Here is a 13,603-nt window from a genome sequence, read left to right as displayed (position 1 = left end):
TTTGCCAGTTGTAGGGCCTGAACTCTGGGCCTGGACACTGTCCCTCAGCTCTTCAGCTCAAGGCTAGCACTCTACCACTTGAGCCACAGCGCCACTTGTGGCTTTTTCTGCATATGTGGTGCTGAGGAATCGAACCCAGGGCCTCATGCATGCAAGGCAAGCACTCTACCACTGAGCCACCTTCCCAGCCCTCTTACATGAATATCTTAAGTATTTTAACAACTACGGTTAAGTCTAATTGGAAAAGAAGCAAAACGAAAGTTCCGATTTTCAGTCTCACACATGAACAATCATTAACACAAGAAAACTAAGAAATCAGCTAGATTCTAATAACATTATTTTCAGATTATACAACTTCCCTGGAAAATACTCTTTAATCATCACACAACTTAATACTGCAGAATATTATTCAACTACCTTAACCTAAAGTTTTTTTTTAAATGAGAAAATAAATTACAGTAATTGACTTACCTCTTCTCAGTCCCCATATTTAAGCATTAAATATTGGAAATTAGATAAATTCGTCCTAATATTATACCAAAAGCTTATATTACCAATATTTTACCAAAAATTTCCATTAGCAGTCCCTTACTTTACCTATTTTGAATAAAATATCATACAAGTCTGAAGAAGGATTTTTATAGGTACTTATTATATATTTAATAACAGATAATCTTGGGTGTGAACAAAAATATTCCCCATGCTGGGTGCTGGTGGCTCATGCCCTACAATCCTAGCTACTCAGGAAGCTGAGATCTGAGGATTATGATTCGAAGCTAGACTCAGCAGTAAGTCCTTAAGACTTTCATCTCCAATTAACTACTAAAAAGCCTAGAAGGGGATGTTTTGCTTAAGTGGCAGAGTGCTAGCCATAAACAAAATAACTCATTGAAACTTGGGACTCCCCCCCCCAAAAAAAACTTGTTAATAAAATCAACTATTAATTTCTGCTAGAGCAATCACTAAGTGAAGAACTCTTTTCTTGTCTTTTTTTTTTTTTGGGGGGGGGTCTGGTCGTGGGGCCCGAACTCTGGGCCTGGGTACTGTCCCTGTTCTCTTCAGATCAAGGCTAGTACTCTACACTTGAGCCACAGCAACACTTTCGGCTTTTTTCTTTTTGCTTATGTGGTGCTGAGGAATCGCACCCATGCAAGGCAAGTGCTCTACCACTGAGCCAGCCCTGAAGAACTCTTACAAGTGTTATTTCAATATAACTTTCCCCCAAGAATTACTTATTTATTTATTTGCCAGAACTCTGGGCCTGTGCACTGTCCCTGCTTCTTTTTGCTCAAGGCTAGCAATCTACAAGAAGTGGCACTGTAGCTCAAGTGGTACAGTGCTTGCCTTGAGCTGAAGAGCCCAGGGACAGTGCCTAGGCCCAGAGTTCAAGCCCCATGACTGACAAAAAAAATAAATAAAATAAAATATAAACAAAACTGAGGCTCTACCACTTGAGCCACATAACCACTTCCAGATTTTTCTGTTTATGTGGTGCTGAGGAATCGAACCCAGGGCTTCGTGCATGCTAGGCAAGCACTCTTATTACTAAGCCACATTCCCAGCCCTAATCACTTATTTTAAATAAAAGTTTTATTTTGTTTTTTCTGGTCCTGGGGCTTGAATGCAGGGCCTGGGCTCCATCCCTGAACCTCTCGGTGCTCAAGGCTAGCACTCTCCTACTTGAGCCACCGCGCTATTTCCAGCTTTTTCTGTTTATATGTACTGAGGAATCAAACTCAGGGCTTCATGCATATCAGGCAAGCTATATTCCCAGCCCTTAAATGTAAGTTTTAAGCATGTACCAAGATAAAGCTAAAGGCTATACGAAGTTACCTTAAATGTTTAAGTCACAGTATTTTCATTGTTTTCAAATATATTTCTTAGAACTATTACAGCTAGTTTTTAAGAGCAGGCATTTAAAAAAATCTATGCTAAAAATTATTTTCTCTTTTGAACTTTTAAAAAACATTTAAATATGAGCTTCTAGTTTACTGATCACAAATATGAACCTAACATTTTTAGGCACAGAAAAATTACAAACTGCAATTTAAAAGACTAGAATGTTAAATATTCTTTCCAGTAATCAACTGCTGTCCGCTGAATTTGAAAGAGAACCTATTGTATATGAAAAAATTTTAAAGTGAGCTCATCTACCCTCTCCATCTCAGCATTTTCTCAATTTTCCCATTACAATTTACAATATAATTCAGCAGTCAAGTCTTCCAGACCAGTAACCTCAGAATTTATTTTTAACTCCTGACTCCTTCACAAATATTCCTCTTCAGTCCAATCCAAAAAGTCCTGCCAGTTCTTCACTCACACTGCCCTCAAATCTGTTCCTATATCATCCCATTTTCACATTTTGGTTTTTTTTCCCTCATGATTCACAAGATATTCTTACTATCTCTCTGTTATATCTCCAGTCACATTCACAACTCATCTTCAAATATCTGCCCAAATCATCCACAAATATCTGGTTCAACAATCCCCACTAATCAGATTGTTCTTGAATATGAACCAGACGTTTCTTTATTCTCTAACAGCTAAGTTAGTCATATTTCTTAAATTCCATCTCTTATTTTCCTTCCAAGCCATTTAATTCAGATTTACCAACTCATTGCTGTCTCTCTCACAAAACTCACCACTTTTTGCTTCTATACATTCTTCTCATCTAAGTTCCTTGTTACTTCTCCATCACCTAGAAGTGACAGCTGCCTGATTTAAAACACACCTCTGCTGAAGCTTTCCTTCTCAAACCCTTCTTTTTTGCCATCTCTCATTGTCCCTCCTGAATAGATTTAATTTGCATTTAATAAATCTTGCAGAGATCATGCTATTGTTTTTCTACACCCCCCGCAACATACACAATCTGCCTTTATCACTAAGGCTGGAGGCCAAATTCTGTAATTTCTTCTATATTTCTAGTTTTGAAAGGAGTCCCTTAGAACTCCTAACAAATGCTTTTTTCTACAACCTGAAGTTGTCAAAAGCTGAGCATCAACATTAAACACCAACTTTTTAAATATTAAACTGGCTTTTATGATAATATAAAATTCAGCACTTTTAACATACAAACTTGAGACTCTCTTTTCCATCAACATCCCTATTAAGAATTAATCATTTCCAAAGAAAATCCTAGAAACAGAAAGTCCCAAAACTTAGCACTGTAATCATGCATTACCCAACTCTGAAATAAACCTAATAAATGAATAATCTAAAACTGATTGAGTGGTTTGACGCTATCTGACCAAAATATAAAAACATACAAACACTCCAGTTCAAGAGGATCTTAAGAATGTACTATAATATTTGCTTCATTACAGCTGAAAATTACCCCAGAATTTTTTTTAATTCCTCTCAAATGCCCCCATAAAATGCTTAGAAAGCATGATCTTTCTCTGAAAGATGCAAAAATCAGCTTCCTTCCTCTACCTTGAGTTAACTTTCAAATATCTCTCCCATTCAATTATTATCTTGGACTACCTTGTTTCAGTTAAGTCTCAAAAGCCAACAAAAATTTAACGTTTGAGTGCAAGTAACTAAAAGTAATCACTTTATGTTGTTAAAGATACAATCTATTTCCTATAATAGTACACACATCTAGACTCTAAAACCTTAGTTCTCCAGTTCTCTCAGTTCTTCTAAGGCAACAAAGTAGTTTAGTTTTGCCCTCATCATGCCTTTAGAAAATATGGAAACAGCATGGATATTTGTTGTCAAATTCTGGAAGTATGTTTAAATAAGCTGTCATCAAATACCACATAAACAGCTCCACAAATAGATACACTGGAACACTGGATACTTAGAATACTAAAAACTTCTAATAACACACACTTTTCAGCACAAATCCAGGGCAAGAGTACAGTGGCTAGCTAGTGAAGACCACAACCCTGAACACAACTAAACAAAGTCCAATAACAACCCAAATTATCATTTTATGTCTAGCACCACAACCCTTTGCTAAAGCTAGGATGGAAAAGACTAAATCCATAATCTTGTAACTAAAACCAGTCTGAGGTAAATGTAACAGAAATTAATGCAGTAGCATTTTAAATAGTCCTTTAAAAGGAATCCCCTGTACTACAGAATGCAATGGCACCTCAAAACTTAAATGACAATCAGTGACATTTAACTTTGGGGCCTATGACAATACAAACCAGTCAAAACTCGGACCTGCTTCCAAGTTACCTTTTGAACAAATTACATAGTGGCAGACTGGTAATGTCAAAACAGGAAGGTTGAGCGATAACATATTAAGGCACTTAACCAACTGAAGACAATGCACAAGAGAAGAAACTGCTGCCGGGTATTTATGGCCCCCACCCGTCCCTAGTAAAGGGAGGGATCTACGGTTGATCCAACATGAATGCCAACTCCGGGGAAGTTCATCCCCAGATTAAAAAGAAATACTTTGTATAGTCACACTGGCAAAAGAGAAATAAATGTTAGGAGGCTCGGATGTCTCTATTAATGTCTCAACAAGAATAGAGAGGCTTTTACGTCTGTATGAAGAATACAAACCTAAAACCCTTGGGATGTGAACTAAGCAAAATACCTTCCCTTCAGTCCAGAAGACACACATACACTCTGCAAATTGCACATCACGGTTATGAATCAAGTCTGTCCTCTTGATATCAAACCATGGGCTTTTAGAAACCCTTTCCATTGCCATTTTAACGCGCAAACACTGGAGCACTTAATAAAGCTAACTACCAACAGCAAGCCAGGTATACGACGAGAAATAAGTTTCCAATGGAATCATCCAAATAAAATCCTAGTCTCTCAATTCAAGGTTAAGGAGACCTGGGGGAGGGGGGGGGGAAGGGTCGGGGATGGGAGGAGAAAAGAGGGAGCGGCCTCATCCTTGACTGAAGACAGGTTTTGCCCTGTTCCATTACCTTGGATTGTTCCAGTAAGAGATCTAACAGTTTTAAGCTCCTGGTATCCCGAGATTTTCCTATTTTAAGGGTGAGGTGCAAAGCGGGTGGAAAATTAAAATCGATACTCACTGCTAACTTTCATGCTGCCAAAAGCTGAAGGCTGCTGCACTGGCTTGCAGCTCTCCGCAAAGGAGGTGGTTCTGGGCCGCCCTGACATGATTGCTCTTCCCAATCACCTTTTTCCTTCCTTCCTCCTTTTTCTTCCTTTTGTTTTATGTGGGAGCGTTAGGTTAATGATAAATGCAGCATTAAGTTTCTCCCACCAGAAGAAAAAAGAAAAAGGCAAACAAAAAAGACTTCGTCCTCTTGGCTTTTGTAATAGCTATATTGTTCTTTTCGAAAAAAGCAGAGGGTTGTATTTCTCCTTCGAGACAGATCGGTACGGATATTTAACATATAGATGATTTGGGACGGGGGGGGGAGGGAAGAGGAGGGGACACAATTCTTTCACCTCCCTTTGCTGAGAGGGGAGTAAAAGGGTAAAGGGGAAGGGTCCTTTAAAAATAGATGTATATATATATATATATAATTACATATATATATCCCGTGAAAGGAAAGAGCAAACAGTTGAATGAAATTAAGTACTTTGAATATTCTATTTTCCTCGGGGATTTTTTTTTCCCCGAGTCAATGAAGGAGAGCGGCGGAAGGATCACGAGTCTCACGCTTGGAGAGAAGGGGGATGGGAAGGAGGCGGGCGGGCGGGAGGAGGAGGCGGCTCCGAGATGCGACGGGCAGCGCTGCGGCTCGAGCAGCGGCGGGATCCGGCGGCTGACGGCGAGGGCCCGGCGAGCCGGAGGGCGGCGGAGTCGCTAGTCCGTCAGGGGCGGGCGGTGGTGGCGGTGGCGGTGGCGGCGGCGGCGACTCCGCTCCTCATTGCGCCAGGAGCAGCTGCAGGCGGCGGCTGGATCCAGCGGCCATGGCGGCGGCGGTGGTGGCGAAGACAGCTCCCTTCAGACCCCAGGCAGCGGCTCCACGATTGCTCCCCGTACGCCGGGGACATGGGAACCCGACAACCGCTTCCGTCTCGCTGAGGCCCCCTCCCCCGGCCGCGGCACCGGCGGCGCGGCCGCCCTCCGCCCCTCGCCTCTGCTCCGTGCGGATCGGGAAGTGTCCGTGCTGTGCCCCCAGCCCGGAGCCTTGTCAGTGGCTGCGGGGTCAGCTCCTCCTCGCTTCCTTCCTTCCTTTGTCAGTCGGCCCGGGCCGCGGCGGTAGTGGCGGCGGAGGCGGCGGCAGCAGCGGCAGCAGCAGCGCAAGCCCGCATTCGCCCGGGTCGGGGGCGGCTCTGTGTGAGGAGCGCCGTCTGCGCAGCCGCCGAGCGCTTCCCCCTCCCCTCCCCCTCCTCTCCTCCCTACGCGTCCTCCGCCTCCTTCCTCCCCCACCCAGCCTTACACCGCCCTGCGCCCCGCCGCCCGCGTAACCTGCGTCTGGGAATCGCCCGCCGAGCCCGCGCCCGCCCGCTGTGGCTGGAAAGCCGAAACCCAAAGGCCAAGCCAATCAACGGCGTCGTTTGTTTGCGGCTCTTGCCGGAAAAAGCCGATGGGGCCGAGGGACCAATTAGAAAGTGTCGCTGGGAAGCTACGCCCGGAGAGCGTAAAAGGCCGAAAGTAGCCGAAGGGAAAGAAGGTGGGCTCGCCTTGTTCTAGGGCTGGCTGGAGGAGAAAATTCGATGATAACAACAGTGGCCAATCAAAGTTTCCAGCCCTGAGGGGGAAAAAAAAAAAAAGAAGGAAGAATTTTTAAGATAGCGAAACGCAGAGTCGCAGGAGAAACTTCACGGCGGGGCACTGCGGCCGCTCCCTCATTGGCCGGAAAACTCCGCTGGGAGTGCACCTTTCTCGATGATTGGTTAAGGGAAGAGGGCTTCCGAGAACGTCTGGCCAATCAGAACCTGCCCTCCCTTGCCGAGGTGGGCCGTCGCGGCGGCGAAGGGAGGGCGTCTACAAAGTGCCATCTCATTGGCTTGCAGCTTTGGAACTGGAGTTGGGAGGGGGTGGGAGAGAGGCGGGCTGCCGAGTCCCGGGGCAGCGGCCAATGGGTGCGCAATGCCGTGCAATCGCAAGACCTAGCCGCAGTACGATTGGCCTCCGGTGGTCCCTAGAGCGGAGAGAATCGCGCCGGGGTCGTGGCCAACTGTCGTCTGACGGACGGGCTAGCCTACGGCTGCTCACTATCCGTGTGAAAACCGCAGATAGGGGCGCGGGCTTTGTGCGCAGCCCGTCCGAAACTCCTGTGGTCGGCTGGCAGCGCCCGGAGCGCTGGAGCGGATCGAGGGCGAGGGGCCGTTCCCACCCACCGGAGGCTCTCCTCGGGGCGCGGCTCGTGCTGCGTTCTCTAGATCGAGCGTGCTGAGAGAGGATGGGGGCGGTGGGGAGCGCGGGGGAGTGGGATGTCTCCCCCCCCCCCAAAGAACCGGACTGACCAAAAAGCCGAGATCGGCAGGAGCTAGCACCCAGAGTCTGAACAAAGCTTCCGAAGAGCCGTGCCTGGGGCGGTGCGGGGGGCGGGGGGGGAAGGTGCCGCGCCCCTCGCATCTGCGGGAGGGCGGGGGGGACCACTGATAGAAGGAGGCCCACCGCGCCCAGCGCGCGCGGCCTGGCCCGGCCTTGTGGAAACGCCCCTGAGAGATGAGCTCATGCTGGATGCGCGCGCTCCTTGGGCGCGACTGCCCGGCGCGGCGCGGGCCCCAGCGCAGGTGAGGGGAAATGCCGTCAGACTGGATATCCTAAAGCCTCCCGGGAAAGGAAGAGCCAGAACTGCACCCCGCAGTAGCTTCGGATCTTTTCGAACCGGGATAGTCTTGGTCTATTCAAGTAACTACAGTCTATTTCACACATGCAGGCCAGTGTCCTTTGTTCTACCAGGGAACCAATTCCTTTGGCCCACCTGAAAACAGTTCATATGGGATAAGACGGACTGGCCATCCTGATTGTAATCCAGAGGTGCTTGTTATTTCCACCTGCAGAGTCATCCCTTTTTGTTCAGATGCTATCTTCCGAAAGCACGTGTAAAAGTCCTTGCACTTGATCAGATTACCTAGCTACTGCTTTGAAAGACTGATTGGACCGAACAAAGTAAGCTTTGATGAGAGACAGGAAAGGAGGTCTAAATAGGGTTTTCAGGCGCAGAAGCCAGAATATTGAGGCCAGCTTGGTATAAGACAATGAGGAATATGTCAGGAATATGGAAATAGGAGTATCCATGCTATTATGAGAGCAAATTGCAACCTCTAGAAACGTGGGTTCAGCCCAGTGGCATATTCTGTTTTTCTTCCCCAGAGATGCTCTAAAGTTGGAGTTAAACTTGAGCTTGCTAGACTTTTTTTTTTACGTAGGCAACCAATATTTCCAAGGCCAAAGTAAAAATATCCCAGAGTAGATGTAGCCAAAAGCAATCAATTTGTTATCTCAAACCTAATTGCAGATTTTATAGCCTGAAAGCAGTAGAGGCTCTTGTTCTTTACCATTAAAAGAGAACCAGAGGTTTCTGGATGCGAGGGAGGAAGGGGGTAAAGAATGCTAAAAGCAAACTCACTGCTTGGCAACTCTGTCATCCTTGAGGTGCCTCACCATGCTATTATGGATGAAAGACCTTTGCCACTGTTCTAAAATGCTGTGAAGCAAATCTTTCGATCCTGCCTGCCTTCTCTCTGTTTCTCATCCCTACTCCCAATTATAGCAGCAAGAAAGCGAATGACAAATATTTAGGTTATACACACTGGAAACATGGCTATTCTTGTATGTAGTAAGTACAAAAATGCTCTACCTTAAGGTTATATTAGCAGCTTTTCTTTTGCTGCCTTCAAATACTTTTAACTGGTGCTGTTTAAAAGAAAAAAATTACTAGCCACCAGTGACTCATATCTATAATACTAGCTACTCATATTACTGAGATCTGATGATCAAGCTTCAAAGTCAAGCAGGCAAACAAGCCCCAGAGACTCTTATCTCCAGCAAAAAGCTGGAAACAGACACATGGCTCAAATGGTAGAGCACTAGCAGTGAAAAAGTTGAATAAGAGAGGCTCTGAGTTCAAGCCCAGTATGTGTGCATGTGTGCGCGCATGCACACACACACACACAAAGGGGATAAAGGTGGTAAAAGAAGGAATCTTATGGGGTAAGGGGGGCCTTATAGGAAAAAATATGCTTTGCTCTGCAAATACAACTTGAGGATGAAAACATTTATTTTAAAAATATACAAGTAGGGGCTGGCAATGTGGCTTAATGGTAGAGTGCTTGCCTAGCATCCGTGAAGCCCTGGGTTCAATTCCTCAAAACAGAAAAAGTTAGAAATAGCACTGTGGCTCAAGTGGTAGAGTGCTAGGCTTGAGCAAAAAGAAGCTTAGGGACAGTTGCCTGAGTTCAAACCCCAGGACTGGCAAAAATAAATAAAAATATACAACTACTGCTGGTTGCTGATGGCTCATGTCTGTAATCGTAGCAACTCAGAAGGCTGAGATCTGAGGATCACAGTTCAAAGTCAGCCCAAGCAGATAAATCCCCATGGGACTCTTATCGCCAATAAACTACTCAGGAAAAGCTGGAAATGACTGTGGCTCAAGTGGTGGAACATTAGCCTTGAACAAAGAAGCTTAGGGGCAGCACCCATGCCCTGACTTCATGCCCAGGACCAGAAAAAAAATACATACATATACATATATGTATGTGTGTGTGTGTGTGTGTGTGTGTGTGTGTATGTGTATAACTGCTGAAACTAACATTTAGTGGTTTTTCTAAAATTTTTTTAAACCTCTTACTTCACCTGCTTCCCACCACATATCATTTGTAATTCTGATGGGTATTTTTACCATGTTTCAGGCACTGTTTTCTTGTACTTCATATATACTATCTTATTTAAATTTACAATAATCCTATAACCACCTTCAATTTTCAGATGAGGAAACTGAGACCCAGAAAGTTCACCAACATTCCAAGATCTACAACCAGGATTCAGATCCTACTCTACACTTCTCACACTCTACACTCTCTACACAATCCCCATCCTTCTTTCTTTATCCTATGGCGAAAGTATACAAGGCATAAGCCTTATGTCTTGTACTTTGTGTACCCAGAATCATCACAATATGGTTTCCTCAAGGGCATGGTCCCTTATAAAACCAGAAGTAATAGTAAACCAAGGAATTAAGTGGGGGAAAGTAGGAAAGCTGGGTAGTACAGAACAAGTGCGTAAAAAATAAAAGTCTAGGGCTGGGAATGTGGCTTAGTGGTAGAGTGCTTGCCAAGCATGCATGAAGCCCTGGGTTCAATTCCTAAGAATCACATATGCAGAAAAAGCCAGAAGTGGCACTGTGGCTCAAGTGGTAGAGTGCTAGCCTTGAGCAAAAGAAGCTCAAGGACAGTGCCCAGGCCCTGAGTTCAATATCAGGACTGACAAAAAAAAATCCTATATAAGTATGAGTTAATGCATGTGAAATGACTTCCTGTATTCTGTAGAAATACCAAGTGCTTGAATATTGCTTTGTAGTTTATGAAGTACTTTGATATGCATTACATTGTTTAATTCTCACAATATAGTAAAATAGGAAGGGAAGCTATTTTTCTATTTGCACAAATGCGGACACTCTACCCAAGAGTGATTAAATGGAATGCTCCAGAGTCACTTAGCTGCATTTTTAATTGAAGCTAGAAGAAAAGATAGGCAGGTTTTATAACAAAGAAGCACATAAAATATGAAAGACAATTTATTTAGATGAACCCAAACAAACTGATGAGCAAACTCTTCCTGAAGCTTCATTTATTTAGCAATATGAATTAAAAAGCCTAACAGTTATTGGGTGCTATTCTTCAAATTTTGATAAGTGTGCTCTAGGTACTTGTAGACTGGAAGAACTGTTCACCAGTAAAGCCAAGGAAAACTTCCCAATATCAAGGTCAAAAAGATGGGGCTGGGAAGGTGGCTCAGTGGTAGAGCGCTTGCCTTGCATGCATGAGGCCCTGGCTTCAATTCCTCAGCACCACATAAGCAAAAAAGAAAAAAGCTGGAAGTGGCGATGTGGCTCAAGTGGTAGAGCGCTAGCCTTGAGCTGAAGAGCTGAGGGACAGCACCTAGGCCCAGAGTTCAGGCCCCATGATCAGACCCCCCCCCCTCCAAAAAAAAATAGAGGAAAGAAAAAAATTATATTTATTGATACCTTCCCTAAAACCTCAAGAGATAACTACTATTAGCCTGAGCAGTGTCGCTAAGCAATTTTGCTCAAATCCAGTGCTCTCGTGCTTTGAGCTACAATGCCACTTCCCATTTCTGAGTGGTTAATTGGAGATAGGAGTCTCATGAGGACTTTTCTGCCCAGGCTGGCTTTGAAGGTGATCCTCAGATGTCAGCCTTCTTGAGTAGCTAGGATTGCCAGGTGTGAGCCACTGGTGTCGGACAATCATCATTAACCTTTTTTCTTTTCTTTTTCTTTTTTTGTCGATTTTGGGTAGCTTGAACTCTGGGCCTGAGTGCTGTCATTGCACTCTTCAGCTCAAGGTGAGCGCTCTACCACTTGAGCTACAGCACCACTTCTGGTTTTCTGGTGGTTTATTGGAGATAAGAGTTTCACAGACTTGGGCTGGGAAGGTGGCTCAGTGGTAGAGTCCTTGCCTTGCATGCTCAAGGCCCTGGGTTCGATTCCTCAGCACCACATAACAAAAAGAAAAAAGCCGGAAGTGGTGCTGTGGCTCAGGTGGTAGAGCACTAGCCTTGAGCTGAAGAGCTGAGGGACAGCACCCAGGCCCAGAATTCAGGCCCCACGACCGGACCCAAAAAAAAAAAAAAAAAAAACCGTGGGGCTTGAACTCTGGGCCTGGGCGCTGTCCCTCAGCTCTTCAGCTCAAGGCGAGTGTTCTACCACTTGGCTACAGCGCCACTTCCGGTTTTCTGGTGGTTTATTGGAGATAGGAGTCTCACGGTCTTTCCTGCCCGGGCTGGCTTTGAACCTTGATCCTCACATCTCAGCCTCCTGAGTAGCTAGGATTACAGGCGTGAGCCATCAGCGCCCGGCCATCATTAGCCTTTTTATGAAATGATTGGAGGTGGAGGATGAGTTTTAAGATACATACATTGCTCAAGGATACACGATAAATGGAATAGTTGGGATGGGATTTATACCAAGTCAATTTGAGTCCAGCCTTAGATCATTCTACATTCCCTCAAGAAGTAATGCTATTATATCTATTTGTGTAAAATTGCATATGTACCTGTTTGCATATGCACATATAAGTGTCTGGAAATACTAGCTGTGGTAGCTTATTGGATTCCCTTCATGGTTTCCAATATCTTAATTTTCTACCTTTTGTCAATATCTTTGCTATCTATCCCATAGGATAGGAATTTAATTTAACATTATCAGCAGTTAGGCATTTTTAGAAAGATTCAGGAGGTATTTTCAGGGCTGTGCACAAGAAAGAACTGGAAAACCAGAGCACTTTTTTTCAGTACTGGGGTTGAACTCAGTACCTCACACTTGCTAAGCAAGTGTTCTGCTGAAACATGCCTCCAGCCCTTTATGAGCTGGTTATTTTTGAAATAAGGTCCCCCCCCCTTTCTCTCCCCCACCATGTATGCTCATGCACATGCGTATGTGTGCCTATATTGGGACTTGAACTCAGGGCCTGGATACTGTCGCTGAGATTGCTTTTGTGCAAGGTTAATGCCCAACCACTTGAACGGTGGATCCACATCTGGCTTTTTGATGGTTAATTGGAGATAAGATTCATGGACTTTCTTGCCTGGGCTGGCTTTAAACTGCAGTCATCAGATCTCATGAGCATCAACACCATCATTCAGCCTGGGCAGGCACCTAATTGTGTGTGTGTGTGTGTGTGTGTGAAAATACCATACAGAGAGGTTACAATTACATGGGCAAGATAATGAGTACATTTCTTATCAAGCATTATGGCCTCCTCCTTTGTTTCCTCTTCCCATCCCTTCCTATCTCCCACCCACCCTCCCCCCAGGCACCTAAATTTTAATCATTTTTTTTTCTTCCCACCATAGCTGGGGTGATCAGTGCACATCTCTAGGTCCAGCTTCTTCCTTTAAGAAGGGAGTCTCATGAACTTTTCTGCCCAGCCTGACTTCATTCTTCAATCTTCCTCATGTCAGCTTCCCAACTAGCTAGTATTACAATCATGAGCCACTAGCATCTAGCTCAAAAATCAGGAGACTTTTTAAAGCTTTGAAGTAGCAGCAGAAATGTTCTCATCTGCCGGGCACTGGTGGCTCATGCCTGTAATCCTAGCTACTCAGGAGGCTGAGATCTGAGGATCGCGGTTCAAAGCCAGCCCAGGCAGGAGAGACCGTGAGACTCCTATCTCCAATAAACCACTGGAAAACCGGAAGTGGCGCTGTAGCTCAAGTGGTAGAGCGCTCGCCTTGAGCAGAAGAGCTGAAGGACAGCGCCCAGGCCCAGAGTTCAAGTCCCACGACCGACAAAAAAAAAAGAAATGTTCTCATCTGTAGGCAACTCTTTTTTTTTTTTCTTGCCGGTACTGGGGCTTGAACTCTGGGCCTGAGTCCTGTCTCTGAGCTCTTTTCATTCAAGGCTAGCACTCTACCACTTGAGCCATAGTGCCACTTCTGGCTTTTTTTGTGTGTGATTAATTGGGGACAAGAGTCTCATGGGCTTGCCTGCCTGGGCTGGCTTCAAACTGTGATCCT

The 13,603-nt window shown here is 44.9% G+C and overlaps 1 protein-coding gene across 2 annotated transcripts in view; it reads right to left on the bottom strand.

Moving 5' to 3' along the window:
• The window catches only part of Gsk3b (glycogen synthase kinase 3 beta), a 158,143-nt gene extending 152,366 nt beyond the window's left edge, over nucleotides 1-5,777 (bottom strand). For both annotated transcript variants that reach the window (XM_013019436.1, XM_013019435.1), the window contains exon 1: nucleotides 5,010-5,777. In XM_013019436.1, the coding sequence (XP_012874890.1) occupies nucleotides 5,010-5,097 (88 nt within the window). In that variant the 5' untranslated portion in view covers nucleotides 5,098-5,777. The remainder of the gene's footprint in view (nucleotides 1-5,009) is intronic.
• Between the last annotated feature and the right edge of the window lie 7,826 nt (nucleotides 5,778-13,603).

The sequence above is a fragment of the Dipodomys ordii genome, unplaced genomic scaffold (assembly GCF_000151885.1).
Source record: "Dipodomys ordii isolate 6190 unplaced genomic scaffold, Dord_2.0 Scaffold45, whole genome shotgun sequence".
Lineage (NCBI taxonomy): Eukaryota > Metazoa > Chordata > Mammalia > Rodentia > Heteromyidae > Dipodomys > Dipodomys ordii.
The sequence above is the reverse complement of the archived record's forward strand: the minus strand, read 5'-3'. Positions and strand labels throughout refer to the sequence as shown.